This window comes from Silene latifolia, chromosome 9 (assembly GCF_048544455.1).
Source record: "Silene latifolia isolate original U9 population chromosome 9, ASM4854445v1, whole genome shotgun sequence".
In the NCBI taxonomy this organism is placed as follows: Eukaryota; Viridiplantae; Streptophyta; class Magnoliopsida; order Caryophyllales; family Caryophyllaceae; genus Silene; species Silene latifolia.
The window spans coordinates 42708287-42723446 of record NC_133534.1 but is presented as its reverse complement, the minus strand read 5'-3'; the positions used below and the strand labels follow the sequence as shown (position 1 = coordinate 42723446).

General features: G+C 39.9%; 1 protein-coding gene across 1 annotated transcript; it reads left to right on the top strand.

Moving 5' to 3' along the window:
• Positions 1–5584: 5584 nt before the first annotated feature.
• LOC141600931 (limonoid 21-O-acetyltransferse-like) lies at positions 5585–6880 on the top strand. The gene has a single exon (XM_074421188.1). It carries the CDS (start codon positions 5585–5587, stop codon positions 6878–6880), a length of 1296 nt encoding a protein of 431 aa, XP_074277289.1.
• Positions 6881–15160: the final 8280 nt, after the last annotated feature.

The following is a 15160-nucleotide window of genomic DNA, read 5'->3' as shown; positions in this document are numbered from 1 at the left end:
TTCACCAGAGTACTTGTGGACACTAAATTATAAACTAAGCGATAGATAGCTAATTACAGCCATTGATGTAAGGTTTCACGTACTAATCTACACTAAGATAAACTAAGATCTATGATCTAAAGATAAAATAAGTTGTACTCCCTCCCTCCCGTTCAACAGTTTACACTTTTCTTTTTTGGGTGTTTCAGTCAAAAGTTTACAACTTAATTTTTTTGGATACATTTTACTCTCTATTTTATCTTTTAATAATATTAAAAGCAATTCCTCTCTCTTTATACATTGATTTTTGTGTATAAAGAATATGTAAATATTTCATTGAGATAGTGGGAGGAGTTGTTTGAGTTTTGTGTGTGTGTATGTCCTCGCTCATTGGAAAATGCTTCCATATATAAGCACCCTCAACTGGCTATTTATTTTCCAACTAATCCCTCTACTACTAAGAGAATAAAAATTATCTAAAATATTCCCGCTTAACTAAAATATTCTATAATTGGTCCTCACTCCTCACAATATATCATAATTATATCATATTAATTATATATCATAAATAGGAGATACTACTACTAATTTTTAATTTGTAAACACATATGAATGAGATATTTTGATTTCCTTATACATGTGTCATTGCATTAATAATATGTATGAGATAAAATATGCTGCACAATTTTATTGTTTAGTTAAGTCATTACTTAAGGTTATTCTTTTAGTAAATGTAATCGTGTAATAATATACTCTCTATGTATATAATTAGGTTCAGTTAAAACGTCAAATCTTATTTGGTGTGAAAATTATCAAATATTCTCTCTTATTATACCGCTTAAACATGTTACCAAGATATATAATATTTAACATTTTATACATTATTATCTAAAAAGTCGCGCATTTGCGCGGGATCTACACTAGTTGACAATTCGTTGTTTGGATTCCAAGTGCTCTTGACCTCTTTTTGGGCGATGCTTGACTTATGGGCATTCCCTACTTCCAAAAAACGCTTGATTTGCTCATCAATTCTTCAGATAAAAACACATTTATCAATGTAATAAATTTAGTATCCTTATTAAATTGAGCTCTTATAATAAGTGATTTATAATGTAAATAATTACCAAATTTAGAAAGGAGACAATAATTTTGACATAAATTTTAAAGAGAGAGAACTATAGAATTAAGATGAGGAAGTAAAACATAAGAAATATGTAGGACATGTCCTTCTTCCAAGTAGGTTGAAAGTCATTGGCGTTACTCTTGGATCGTTTGGTTATACTTATGAGACTAATTTAGTTTTCTTCCCCGAGAAAAATGTGAGAAATTATTGTTGGATTAATCGCTCCCAAAAACTTCAACAATTAAATGTTGAAATAAAGTGTTAAATGTTTCACAAGCTAATACGTAAATTATTTACGTTTTGGAAGAAGAAATATATAATGCACAAAGGGTTATGAAATTGTTTTAATGAAAACAATTAATAGTTTACTAGAAGTTATGAGAACTTTTAGTATAAATTGATGTTAATGCTAATAGTTTTAGCATACAGAAAAAGGAGAGAAGCAAATTAATATAATTTGGTGAGATTACTTATTGCTCTTCAGGAGAGAAAATAGAGTGTTCAACATCCGTTAGCGATATAATAAGAGTGGGACAAAGTTTGAGAGAAAGTGACAATACTAGTGTGTGTGATTGTACTTTACGAACTTTGTAATATCTTATTAGTGAATTAATTTGTCGAGAGAGCCGTGGTTTTTCTCTTAGTTGAGAAGGGTTTCCACGTGAGAAATTGTGGTGTCATTTTTATTTGTTGTTACTTACGTTTGTTCTTTGTGTTCCATCCTAATATCATTGTTAGGTGAGACTCTTCCTGCACCGGGTTTACAGGACGCTTCCCCAACAGTGGAATCAGAGCCGAATGTTCTGTATACTGGGAGGTGTGGGTGTTTCCGATTTAGGGAGGAACTTATTTATCGTAAGTAAAATGGCGGAGAAATTTCATGTTCCATTGTTTGATGGGAAGATGAATTTTATGGTGTGGAAAAGCACAGTTGAAGACTTGTTAGTCCAGTCGAGTCTTGATGAGGCTTTGGAATTGACTAAGCCATTAGAAATGAGTGAGTCTAATTGGGAGTCAAAGAAAAAGAAAGCTGTAAGTATGGTAAGGTTGGCAGTAGCACCGGAGATTAAGTATAATCTTTTGAGCGAGAAGGAGTTGAGGGCCTTGTTAGAGAAGTTACAAGGCATGTATGCCTCAAAGTCACTCACCAACCGATTATGTTTGCGATGGGAGTTGTATCAACTCAAGATGGAGGAGGGTGATACAAATTTGCAAGACCACATAAATAAATTCAACCAGTTAGTGTGTCAACTCTTGAATGCTGATGAGAAGATAACGGATCAAGAGCAAGCTCTCTTGTTATTGGCTTCATTGCCGAAGAGTTTTAAACCCATTGTGATGACGATGCTCGTGGGTAGAGAGAAGATATCTTTAGATGAAGCAATAACGGTGGTGAGAGAAAATGAGAGGATGATGACAAAAATAGATGGAGATGCATCATCAAGTGATGGGGCACTAGTGGCAGATGGTTGTGAAAGAGGGAGAAGATCACAAAGACACAGAGATGGCGAAAGAAGTAGATCAAAGTCGCGCGCGAGAGACATGGATAATGTGGAGTGTTATTATTGTCATGAGAAGGGCCATATTCAACGAAATTGTCCAATAATAAAGGAAGACTTGAAAAGTGTGAAGTCTTTAAGAGAAAAGTTGGGCAATGCTAAGGTTGATGATGTAGGTGATTCTTCCAATATGATATGTGGTAATAGTAGTGATGAAGATATATTCTTGACTACTCAAGATGAGGTAGAGTGTCAAGAAAAATAGGTGATGGATTCGGGTGCCTTCGTGCATATGTGTAAAGACCAAGGAGGATTTGATACTTTGCAAACTAATGGTGATTTTGGGCATGTTAAAGTGGGCGATGGCCTCAAACTGAAAGTTGAGGGTGTAGGGAGTGTGAGAATGAAACTCCATGATGGCACCATAAGAACTTTAAAAATGTGAGGTATGTCCCCAAAGCTTGTTCTAACATTATTTCTTTGGGTGTGTTGACGACTCGGGGGAACCGATATGTTGGTAATGGTAAGTGGTGCAAAGTGTATCGTGGAAGAAACTTGGTAATGTAAGGGGTGAAAACGAAAAACAATATTTGCTATGTGGATGGACATAGCGTGAAAAGGAAGGCCGGCGTAAAGAAGAAAGTCCGCTTTTCCGAGATAGTTGAGGTGTTTGGAGTGTTTGGTCGAGGGAGGAAATTGTTGGATTAATCGCTCCCAAAAACTCCAACAATTAAATGTTGAAATAAAGTGTTAAATGTTTCACAAGCTAATACGTAAATTATTTACGTTTTGGAAGAAGAAATATATAATGCACAAAGGGTTATGAAATTGTTTTAATGAAAACAATTAATAGTTTACTAGAAGTTATGAGAACTATTAGTATAAATTAATGTTAATGCTAATAGTTTTAGCACACACAAAAAGGAGAGAAGCAAATTAATATAATTTGGTGAGAATACTTATTGTTCTTAAGGAGAGAAAATAGAGTGTTTAACATCCGTTAGCGATGTAAGAAGACTGGGACAAAGTTTGAGAGAAAGTGACAATACTAGTGTGTGTGATTGTACTTTACGAACTTTGTAATACTCCCTCCGATCCAGACCAAAGGTAACATGGGAAAAAATGGAGTATTTAAGAAAAGGTGGAAAAAGTAAGGGTAAAGAGAGAAAAAAATAGGTGGGCCATGTAATTTTGTGTTTAATTGTATGTTGGTAGGTGGGGTATGTAATGGCATTTTGTGTAAATATCAAATGGGTATAAGGATAATTTGGTAATGTTGTGGGCCAAATAAGGAATGTTACCTTTGGTGTGGATCGTCCGTTTATAGTAAGTGTTACCTTTGGTCTGGATCGGAGGGAGTATCTTATTAGTGAATTAATTTGTCGAGAGAGCCGTGGTTTTTCTCTTAGTTGGGAAGGGTTTCCACGTGAGAAATTGTGGTGTCATTTTTATTTGTTGTTACTTGCGTTTGTTCTTTGTGTTCCATCCTAATATCATTGTTGGGTGAGACTCTTCCCGCACCGGGTTTACAAGACGCTTCCCCAACAATTATAAGGTGGGTGGGGTTGTGGGAATAGTACCCTACTGTTTTTTTGTCAGTCTAGTCCATATTCATATTGCATTATTCTGTGGGAGATTTCTAGTATTATTAAAGATGTAAAATTAGATCTTCAGTTCTTTGATGAAGTGATAATTAAACATTGTTTTCCAGAAGCCAACAAAGTTGCCGACTTTATGGCTTCTATTGGACATTATGTCCATCTCTTTCGGGGTGGTTTGAAAGCCGGTGGCTTCAACTTACCTCTATCATTCGAAAGAATAATGAGATAGCTTGGTCCTACCTTAGAGGATCAATCTAGTTTTATTACCTAATTTAAAAAAAAAAATAAAAATTATTGCATTATTGTTGAAGAAATGGGGTTCAATTTAATTGTGATGATAGTACCCGTACTTAGTACTCATATTGCATTATTGCTTGCATCATTCCATTACCCATAAATGATAAGGCTGTCACTAAAAACAACCCGCTATTATTAACTGAGTATTGCGCGCCTACCTGATATCTGCTGAGTAATATTATCAACAAAACATTCAATCAACACCGTTGCTATGGATTTCATACGGCCGACCTGATATCTGCTGAGTCCATGATATTCATATTATGCAAGTAGTACGAAGTACTATCCATAGGGTGCTCAATTTCCCCCACTTATTCTCCCACTTGTCTTATTGTGAGAGGAGCATTATCCGTCACAAGCTTGTGACGGATAGTGTCCGTCACAAGCTTGTGACGGATAGTGTCCGTCACAAGCAAAACGCTTTGTATCTCACAAATACGAGTGAGTGAGTAATATTTAACCCATTATACACTATAAAATGAATATTTCCGTCTTAAATAGTAATATTTACTTATTAATCTATCATTAGGTTCTAATTTCTACGCATGCCAAAAAATGTACTCCCTCCGCCAGGTCATTTGTTGTCCTATTCTATTTAGGGGTGTTTCAGTCAATTGTTGTCCTTTCTATTTTAGAATGAACTTGATGAGCAATTTGATCATTCACACTCAATTTGTTCCACTTGTCATTTAGTAATTGATCCATTCCTCTTTTCTTGGTCTTTGTGCCAAACCAAAGAATAACAATTGACCGGGACGGAGGGAGAAGTCATTATGTCATCTTTTCTTTTCTGACCAAATACGACACTTAGCGAGATAAAGAATGGTTGAGAAAAGAGCAATCAGCAAGGGCAATAATTTTCAAGACAAAGACCACGTGAAATGTGAGTTTGAGTAGCTTTAAAAGGCCGGAAATCCAAGACCTTAAAGTCATAGTTCATAGTTGATATACTTGATACCATTAGCAAAGAAAAAACCAACAAATTTGCATTTTTGATATTAAAATCCATAAGAAAAATGGATGTGAAAATATTAAGCAAGGAAACCGTAAGGCCTTCAAAAGCAACACCCTCTCATCTAAAAACTATGACTCTTCCCTTTGTCGATCAACTGTCTCCCTTCGCCTTTCATTTACCAACAATTCTTGTCTACACCAAGAACGACAAAACCCCGTCCCATGACATTAATGTTCTTAAGCATTCCCTCTCGGAGACACTTACTCAATTTTACCCTCTGGCGGGCCGGTGTAAGGACGACTCGACCCTTTCTTGCAATGATGAAGGCGTAACCTTGATCGCTGCAAAAGTGACCAATTTTACTCTTTCTAGTGTTCTTGAATCGCCACGCAAACTTGAGTTGCTAGTGGAGCTGCTTCCACCAAGGGAGTCAGTGGCATATGGCGGAGGGCTTACGCATATTTCCGAGTTCATCCCGATTGTGTTGCAAGTTACCTATTTTCCTTGTGGTGGGGTTGTGGTGGGTTGTTACCTACTCCACAAGCTCATGGACGCGGCCTCTATAGGTACCTTCTTCCGGCACTGGAGCGCCCTTTCAATGGGGCGATCCAAGGACCTTATTCACCCGAATTTCGATTCATCCCTCAAGGTCTTCCCTTCTGCTCCTCTTACCCTAGTCGAGTCTGTGGTTGCCAGTCGCGGCAAGCAAATGATGCAACTACGTCCACCTGCTCCTGTGTCCTTGCTGTCCAAGACCTTCGTATTCAGCAATGTGGCTTTAACTGAGCTTAAGGCGAGGGCTGTTAGCAAAGCTGTCCCTCGACCTAGCAAGTTTAAGGCCTTGGCCGGGTTCATAATGGAGCATGCGTTGGGTGCTGCCACGGCGTCATTAGGAAAGGACGCGCTGACCTCACCTGCACTACTACGAATGACAGTCAACATGCGTCCTAGGTTAACCCCACCACTCCCACAAGAGTCTATGGGGAATGTCATCACTAATGCGTTAGCCCGCCTTGAAAAACAACACGGACTTCCAAACTACGTGGAAGATATCCACGCAGCATTCACCAACGCAAACCAAAGAATACAAAGTTTTCAAGGTAAGAATGGCGCAGAGGCCTTCGTGGGAGACAAACAAGGACAAGAGTCATCGCCGTGGTTGAAGCCAGGAGAATATTTTCTAACAAGTTGGTGTAGACTTGGGCTCATGGAAACAGATTTAGGATTCGGGAAACCAAAATGGGTGGTTCCAATTGGTCATGTTTTCAGTGCACATAGGAACCGTTTATGCTTTATTGACCATCCGGGTCCCGATGGTTACGGCATTGAAGTGTGGCTCATCTTAGAGGAAAAAGAAATGGGAATTTTAGAGTCTAACCCGGACTTTCTTGCTTTTGCATCTCCTACTTCAAAATCAGGAAAATGAAAACAACCACCATTTAAATTCGTTTCTAGGATGTGTGTTTTTCTTCAAGCAACTTCGTTTTCTACTTTCCCCCTTTGCTAATATGTTTGTTATTAGCTTAAGTTTGTATCAGGGGTGGATTTAGGCTGATTTTACTAGGGCTATAGCTATAGCCCTAGATGAATTAAAATAAAATTCAGTGCAATTGGTAATCATTGTTACAAAGTAGCACAGATGTTAATGGATGGCTGCAATTAGCCAGCAGACGTGGGTTTGATCCCCACTGTTGCTTCTTTTCTACCCCTATTTTTTTAATATCCTTTCCTCACAAACTCCAATATTATTTTTTGTCTTACAAAAAAGCAATTTCATGAGATAATCTATCCCGAAAATTTTACCATGGTATAATATATACTTATATCAAGTATTATTGAGTGTTATATTATTGTATACGACTGAAATAAAACAAATATGTCTTGATAGAAAATTATGTCACGGTTAACGGATCCGTAAATTTTTTTTTTTCGGGATTCCAATCAAAATATTAACTGACTCTTGCCTAAAAAGTAAAATTTTATTTTATGTAGCCTAAAATTGGACATACTGCACGGAAAACTTTCATTTTTCGGGTGTTCAATAACCGGAAAACCCATGGTAAGAAATTTTTTAATTTCAACATCTATAAATCTAGCCCTAGATATATATCATTTCTGGTTCCGCCCCTCGTTTGTATTGGATTTAAAAAGCTCATTCAAAAACAATTTTATTTCACTAGTTTATTTTATATTGTAGACAACTTTTTCAAAATCTCTTTTTTATTCCGAATTGATTTTGTAAGGTCAAATTGAGACTGTGACTATAAGTTTGACCAAAAAAAAAGGAAATGACACACTAAAACATTTACATCTATCACAAATTCACAATTGATCTATTACAAAATTATATTAAGTAAAAATAGTATAAGATAACGTGTTCGATGTTTTATTAAGAGGTAAATGAGGCTCATAGTTGAGCAATTTTATGTCTTTCTTTGAAATAATTAGTTAAAGAAAAAATATTGAACCGTTCTTAATTCGAGTTTCAGTTTTTCTGTACTACATATTTTAACAAAGTCTACTTAATTAAATTAAAATTTCACTGATATAGCTAAAGTCTAATGCAACTAATTTACTCGACTACTCTTAATAAAGAGTATCAATGACGAAGCAAAATCACGTAACATGTTGACAATAAAATACTAGGGTCTTGTTTGGATAACAGAATAGGAAGGAAGGGGGGAGGGGGAAGGTGGGAAAGGAAAGGAAGGGAAGGGAAGGGGGAATGTAGGATTGTAGGATGAGTGTTTTGATACAATTTTGTTCCTAATTTTTTTTATTATGGAGAGATTTTGATTTGTCTTAGAGGAGAGAAAATAAATCCCTTCAAATCTTTCTCTTCCATTTCCTTCCACCGTTATTTGTTATCAGACTCGTCTAACTATGGGCGCTCTATGTGCAATTGCACTGGGCCTCAAATTTTTGGGGCCTAAACTTAAATTACCCACAATATAGAGAAAAGAAAAAAAAAAAGAATAATATAGTAATGAAATCAAAGAGCACGATAAACTCCAGTACTCCACAATCCAAATTTCCAATCCTCTTATTCCTCCTCCCTTAATCATCTCCTTTCCTAAATAAAATTAATTTCCTTCTCAAAAAAAATAAATTTACTCTTTAATTTTCAACCAATCTAACTTTCTTTTACAATTTTTAAATATGATTTTCCCAAATTAATTCCTCACACATCATTCAAGTTTGAGATTATAGAATTAAAATTTTGTCACTTCGTCAGTTTCAATCGTCGATAAAAATCTTAGATTTACATTTGGGTTTCAAAGAAATCGAAATAGGTAATATTTCTTTTTAATTCTTATGAATTTAATTATAATTTTAATGAATTTAATGATAATGCATATGCGGCTATTGGAGGTAGATAAGGAGTCGGAGACCGGTCATCGAAAAGTTGAGTAATAATTATATTGATTAAAAAAAATAAATATTAAGTTGAAAATGATACGGATGAGGGCAATGACGGTTTTGCCTTTTTTTTTTTTTTTTTTTTTTTTTTTTTTTTTGCAACTGATATGTTGGTTATGACAGGTTTTAAGTTCCAACATTATTTGGAATTACTTAATACTAGCTCTCAAGTGTTAAGTCATGTCAAAAGATTGATATATATATATAGAATTCTGACTGGCTTAATATCCCGATTCAGCGCACGTAGGCAACCATGGTCAACGTGGTGCATCTGATTAAGAAGACGCAATGTTGTGTATGAGCGTATGCTAAATATGAAAAGTGCAATGGAATATACTAAGAACTTTTTGCTTAAATGGGGTTCAAACCCAAACTATTTAACAAAATAAGGCGAGTTTCAAACTATTTACCAAAATTTGGTCCACGTCAGCATTTTTGCTTTGTTTCTTATTTTTAAATTCGACATATCTCGCTGTCCCGGACAGTGAGAATCTACAGTGGGCAACTTTCGTTACTTGCATATTAAACTACTTGACATGCTACTTTCGTTCTCCTTGCTCCAACAACCAAATAATGAAATACCACCACCATTCTCTTCTTCTCACTTCCCTTATCATATACACATTATTGTTTGAGTTATTAGTGATCGAAGCGAGCCGTTTTTCACTCAATCAAACACATTTTGTAGACACCTCGTTTCTGCAGCTCCCGCCAACCACCCAGTGATGATTAGGCCGCATGTTTAATCACGCGGAGCGATTTATGACATTTCGTAAGTACGTCAACATGTGATAGCTCAAACAGTCTAGTCAACCTCATGGCCGTCATCTACGCGCTGATAGGGTCATCTTGACAGTAATTAGAGTATATTTGGAGTCCGGGTCAAAAACCGCTTCCATTTTCTAAAACCGTCTTAAAACCGAGTCGGAATATTCTAGAATTTTCCGGAGTATTATTCCTAAATTTTATCTTTTATCACGAAAATATCTACCTTGCGGAATAAGGAAGCATACATCTTCCCTAATTCCTAAATAGAACCGCAGAAATCTTCCTTGCTGAGAAGGAAACTCCACAAGAGAGAACGCAGCAGGAGCTGCGCCTCTTGGAAGGATCGCAGTTCCTGGCTTCCTGCTGCGCCTCTTTCTGGGCTGCTTTTTCACCACTTTCAGATTTCTTCCGAATTTTTTTCCTACTCATACTTTTATCTAAATTCCTTCACGTTTAGCTTTGCTGTTGGTTTTGAATTGGATTCTTATCTGTGCTTGCCTGTGATATTGTCCAATTTGAACCGTCCAGATTATTAACTTGCTTGCTTGTGATTGTTCTGTTCGATTTGAGTTAATAATTATAACATTTGGTCCTTGTTCAATCCCAAATACCAGTCTTGTGTCAAACTGTCAGAGTTCATCTGTCAGTCAGTCTTCAGTAATTTATTAAAAATACTTAGACTGTCTATAAAATCCCTAAAATTTACTCAGAGTAAGTTTACTCATTGAAATAACTTGCTACCAATTTTCATAAATTTAGGAGTTTATTTGCTATTTTATTCAAATTTATAAACTTAATTGCATTGAGGAAGCTGTGTCTGAGTTCTTGTCAGAATCACTCCATTTCTGTCAAGTCCTTGGGTTACACACTGCAAGTTGGTAACCAGAGTCAAGTTATAACACAATTCCACCTTTGTGTTAGTCTTGGGTTGGGAGAAGTGTGAGTCCATTATCCCCATCTACAACAAAAATACAAGAACAACCATGAGTGAAGAGAGACTTGCTGGTATTGAAGCAAGAATAGAAAATTTAGCAGGGAATGTTGATATCTTGGTGAATGTTGTACACATAGTAATGGAGAGGATACCAAATCATGACCCAAGAAGACCACCACCTGGCAGAGGCAGAGGCAGGGCCAGAGGCTTATTTGTGGGAGCAGGGAGAGGACAACCACCACATGGACATGAGTATGGGTCAGATTCTGAAGAAAGCAACAAGACTCAGGAGGAGGTTTTAAAATTTAGGAGAAATTTTCGAAAATACCCATGAACAATTTTTAATTTATGTTTTAAAAAAAATGGTTTAAGTATGTTGTTAAGTTATGAATTTGATGGTTATTGGAATACTATGAGATAACCTACAAAATTTTCTTCTTAAAAATGTGACCAATTTCTTTAAAATTTGGTACTAACCATGTCAAAATTTTGATTTTTATGCTCAGTACATGTTTTACTTACTCATGAGTACCTTAAATGTGAAACTTATGATGCTTGCGGAAGCTTTACATTGAAAATTTTTCCGTCTTAAAGACTTTAAAGTGTCGAAAATAAGCATTTCACTTACCCGAATTATTAATTTTATCAAGTCAATTCTTGTCTTAAATGCTTCTTAACACTACGCCAAATAAGACCTTCAATAACAGTCAAATAATGCAATAACTGTTTTTAAATAGAAATACGGGACCGTTATTACAACGACGATTGTTAAATATATACCACGGTTGTACAAATAACACGCGACCGTTATATAACATCAAGAACCGTTATAAAATCTTTTAAGAAACCGTTATTAAATCTTAAGAACGGTTTCAAATCCATTGTCGTAGTTTATTATTGACAACATATTATCGTTGCAAAACCGTTGTTAAATATTATATATGATAACGGTTCATTTCGTTATCTTATTTAATTGAATGTCAAAATTTAATAACGGCTTTATTGCGTACAAAATCGTTGTTATATTCATCTGTTGACAACGGTATGTAACTGATGGGGCATATTCTGCACCCGCTGACCGAGTCAACATATTGAGCAAGGTCAAAGATATCCACAGCAAGTCAACATCTTGGACAGCCTAACCGACGCAGCCTGTCGGCCTGTCACTTGTATCTCGGCTGGGTAACTACCAAGCCGGGAGACACATCCGCGTACTCATATCCAAGACCCCTCGGCATGGAGTCAACCAGGCCAGCCGGCCTGCCATGGGTCCCTCGGCCGAGGGTAGAACAGTCTTTTCCACATGCTCTGCCACTTGGCCACTTGGCCACTACGTGACAAAAGGTGAAAGTCTATAAATACTCCACTTCTCTCATTGAGAAAAGGATCCGAAAATAACCGAATAACCCATAAACTCACTATTAATCTGGTATAAACTCCCTTATCTCTCTACAATATACTTTGCCAAGTGACACACAACTTAATCCCTTTAAGTTTACTGACTTGAGCGTCGGAGTGAGTACGCTCGGTACCAAGCCGAGCCCTCAGTTTGTTCACTGTTTCAGGAGAGGCCGAAAGGAAGAGTCAAGCAAAGTCATCATTCAACAAAGCTTACGTGGTCATAACACTGCTCCGTAATCACACCCGGAACAATTGGCGCCGTCTGTGGGAATAGTACTAAAAGCTAGTTAAATCCCTTAAAAAAAAAACACAAAACAAAACCCACCCAGCAAGCTAAGAAGATGTCAAAACAACAAGAAATAATGGTGAGCGACGAAACTGCATTCTACCAGGATGACACCGTCCCCAATTCTGAGATCGGGCAGTCCCCCACCGGCCGAGTAATTCAACCGGCGTACGGGATGCCGATACTACCAGAAACACCGCGCCACGGCCAAGTCACTGTCATGGGACATGTGGTCGATGCAGCAAAACTGAAGCTATTCCTGGACCTGATGGGTAATACGCCGATCACCCCCGCCGCAACGACGGTGACGGCAGCACATCTACAGGTGAACATGGCCCATAAAGTGACCCCGAACAACTTGTCCGGGGCAATACAAGGAGCCGTGCATACTAGGACGCCGGCGGCGCCCGTGCTGCCAGTGGCAGACCAAAGCCCTTCCCCCACTCGCGGGAGGACAGCGTCGCCGCCGCAACAACGAGGCCACCCCCGAAGAAACGAAGAAAGAAGTCCGACTTTCCAAATTCGGACAACAAGAAGCCCTTCCCGCCACGGGGAGAGAAGCCGGACTAGGGCTGCGCGGAGCCGATCGCCACGTGTCATTCGACACGTGGTCAGACAGCCCCTCAGTGCCTATGTCCTCGACGTCTCCGTACCGACCAAACTGAAGCTGCCGTCCCTATCATACAAAGGGGACAATGACCCAAACGACCACGCCGAGGCTTTCGAGTCTTACATGTCGGTATGGGAGCAGCCCGATGAGGTGTGGTGCCGCGTCTTCCCAACATCCCTGCATGGGATGGCCCAGAGTTGGTACAAGGGGCTGCCTAATGGTTCGGTATACTGCTACGCCGACCTAAGGGATAACTTCATAGCCCAGTACGCCTGCAACAAGGGGAGGGCCGTGGAGACATCGGATCTCCTCACTATCCGACAGGGGGACGACGAGTCTCTACGAAGTTATGTGAAGAGGTTCGACGCAAAAGCTCAGCAGATCCGTGAGCTAAATACCGAACTGGCGGCCTTCGCACTGATGAAAGGCCTCCCGAAAGGCGAGCTCAAAAATGAGCTGATCAAGTGCAAGGACCTCAACCTGGACTCCGCCAGGAAGATGGCGGACCGAGCCGTAAAGGTGGAGGACTACCACAAGACCTGGGTAGGCCACAGTGAAGTTGGGCACCCAGAAAGAAGGAGCCGCCGGGACAACGTTGATGAAGGTCGCCGTGACATGAATCGGTTACGGACTGAGAGATCTAACAGGAAACAGAACTCGGCGGGCGCCGGGGGGAGTTCGGGACCATACACCCAGAGGCGGTACAGCGGTCTCACCCCCCTGGTCAAATCTCCGGCCGAGGTCTACGCCCTGAGCAAAAGTGAAGGGCGAGAGTGGCAGACCCCCAAGACGAGGGCGGAAGGCGACGCAAGCCAATTTTGCGATTACCACGGCCGGCCGCCATAAGACCGACAACTCGCCGGCATCAAGAATGCCATCGAGGAGCGATCCGAAAGGGGGCCCTCAGCAAGTACGTAGCTGGGGCCCTGGAAATGAGCTCCGACGGGGCGAATAGGAAATCAGTATTCCAGAGGATGGGAGTGATCCAGGTGGTTATCGGAGGAAACGAGAACGGAGGGTCGGCTAATGGGCACAAACGACACCTAAATGAGCTTTACCAAGCCATCAACTTTGTGCCCACCACAGCGATCCCCGCTTCCACCGTCCCTGATATAACCATCGTAAAGAAAGACTACGAAGGAGTCGTAGCCCCGCACAGCGATCCGCTGGTGGTGCACCTGGACATAGCCAACCACTTGGTTAAGAGGTGCCTAATTGATACAGGCGCCTACACAAACATCATGTTCAGGGAATGCTTCCTCAATCTCGGTCCTCAAGATTGAGGACCCGAGCCCCGCACCAACCCACTATACAGACTTCTCTGGGGCCGGCTACTGTACCCCGGGGTCAATCGATTGCGGTGATGTTTGGCCAAGCAGATGCGGCCAAAAATGTTTGGTCTGAGTTCGTGGTTATTGATGGTTCGTCCGCCTACAATGTCCTAATAGGCCGGGTTACTTTGAGCGAGGCCGATGCTGTAATGTCCATCCGGGCCCTGACATTGATGTATGTCTCGGACCGGGGGGAGGCACAAAAGCTCGTCTTAAAGGACGAGAGACACGAAATTGTCAATGTCCAAATATCTGCCAGAGGGTGTAACATGCAATCCCTCAAAGTGGCGAAGAAATCAGAGAAAGGGAAGAGCCCATCCTTACAACAGGGGGGCGATCCGATGAACACCGTCGGCATGGTCAAAGGAGCCGAGACCGAGCAAGTGGAAATTGACCCAGGACGCACCGTAACTGTCGGTGTCGGTCTGGAGTCAAAATTCAGAGCCGATCTCCTAGACCTGCTGAGGAAGAACAAAGACGTCTTCGCGTACTCAGCCGCCGAGATGCCAGGCGTAAGCCGAGAGGTGATCGTTCACAAGCTGAACGTGCTCTCCACCGCTCGCCCTGTCAAGCTGAAGATGAGGAACTCCTCGGCCGAGAAAGACGAGGCCATTAAGGCCGAGGTAGATAAATTGTTAGAGGCAGGCTTTATCATGCCTTGTACTTACCCTGAGTGGCTAGCCAATGTTGTAATGGTGAAGAAGTCATCAGGGGGGTGGAGGATGTGTGTTGATTTTACAAATCTTAATAAAGCATGCCCCAAAGATTGCTATCCCTTGCCTCGAATAGATAGTTTAATTGACGCAACGGCAGGCTACACTATGCTGAGCCTGCTTGACGCCTTCTCAAGATACCATCAGGTATTCATGGCCGAGGAAGATATGCCTAAGTGCGCATTCATCACCATACACGGCACATACATGTATAAAATGATGCCGTTCGGTTTGAAAAACGCT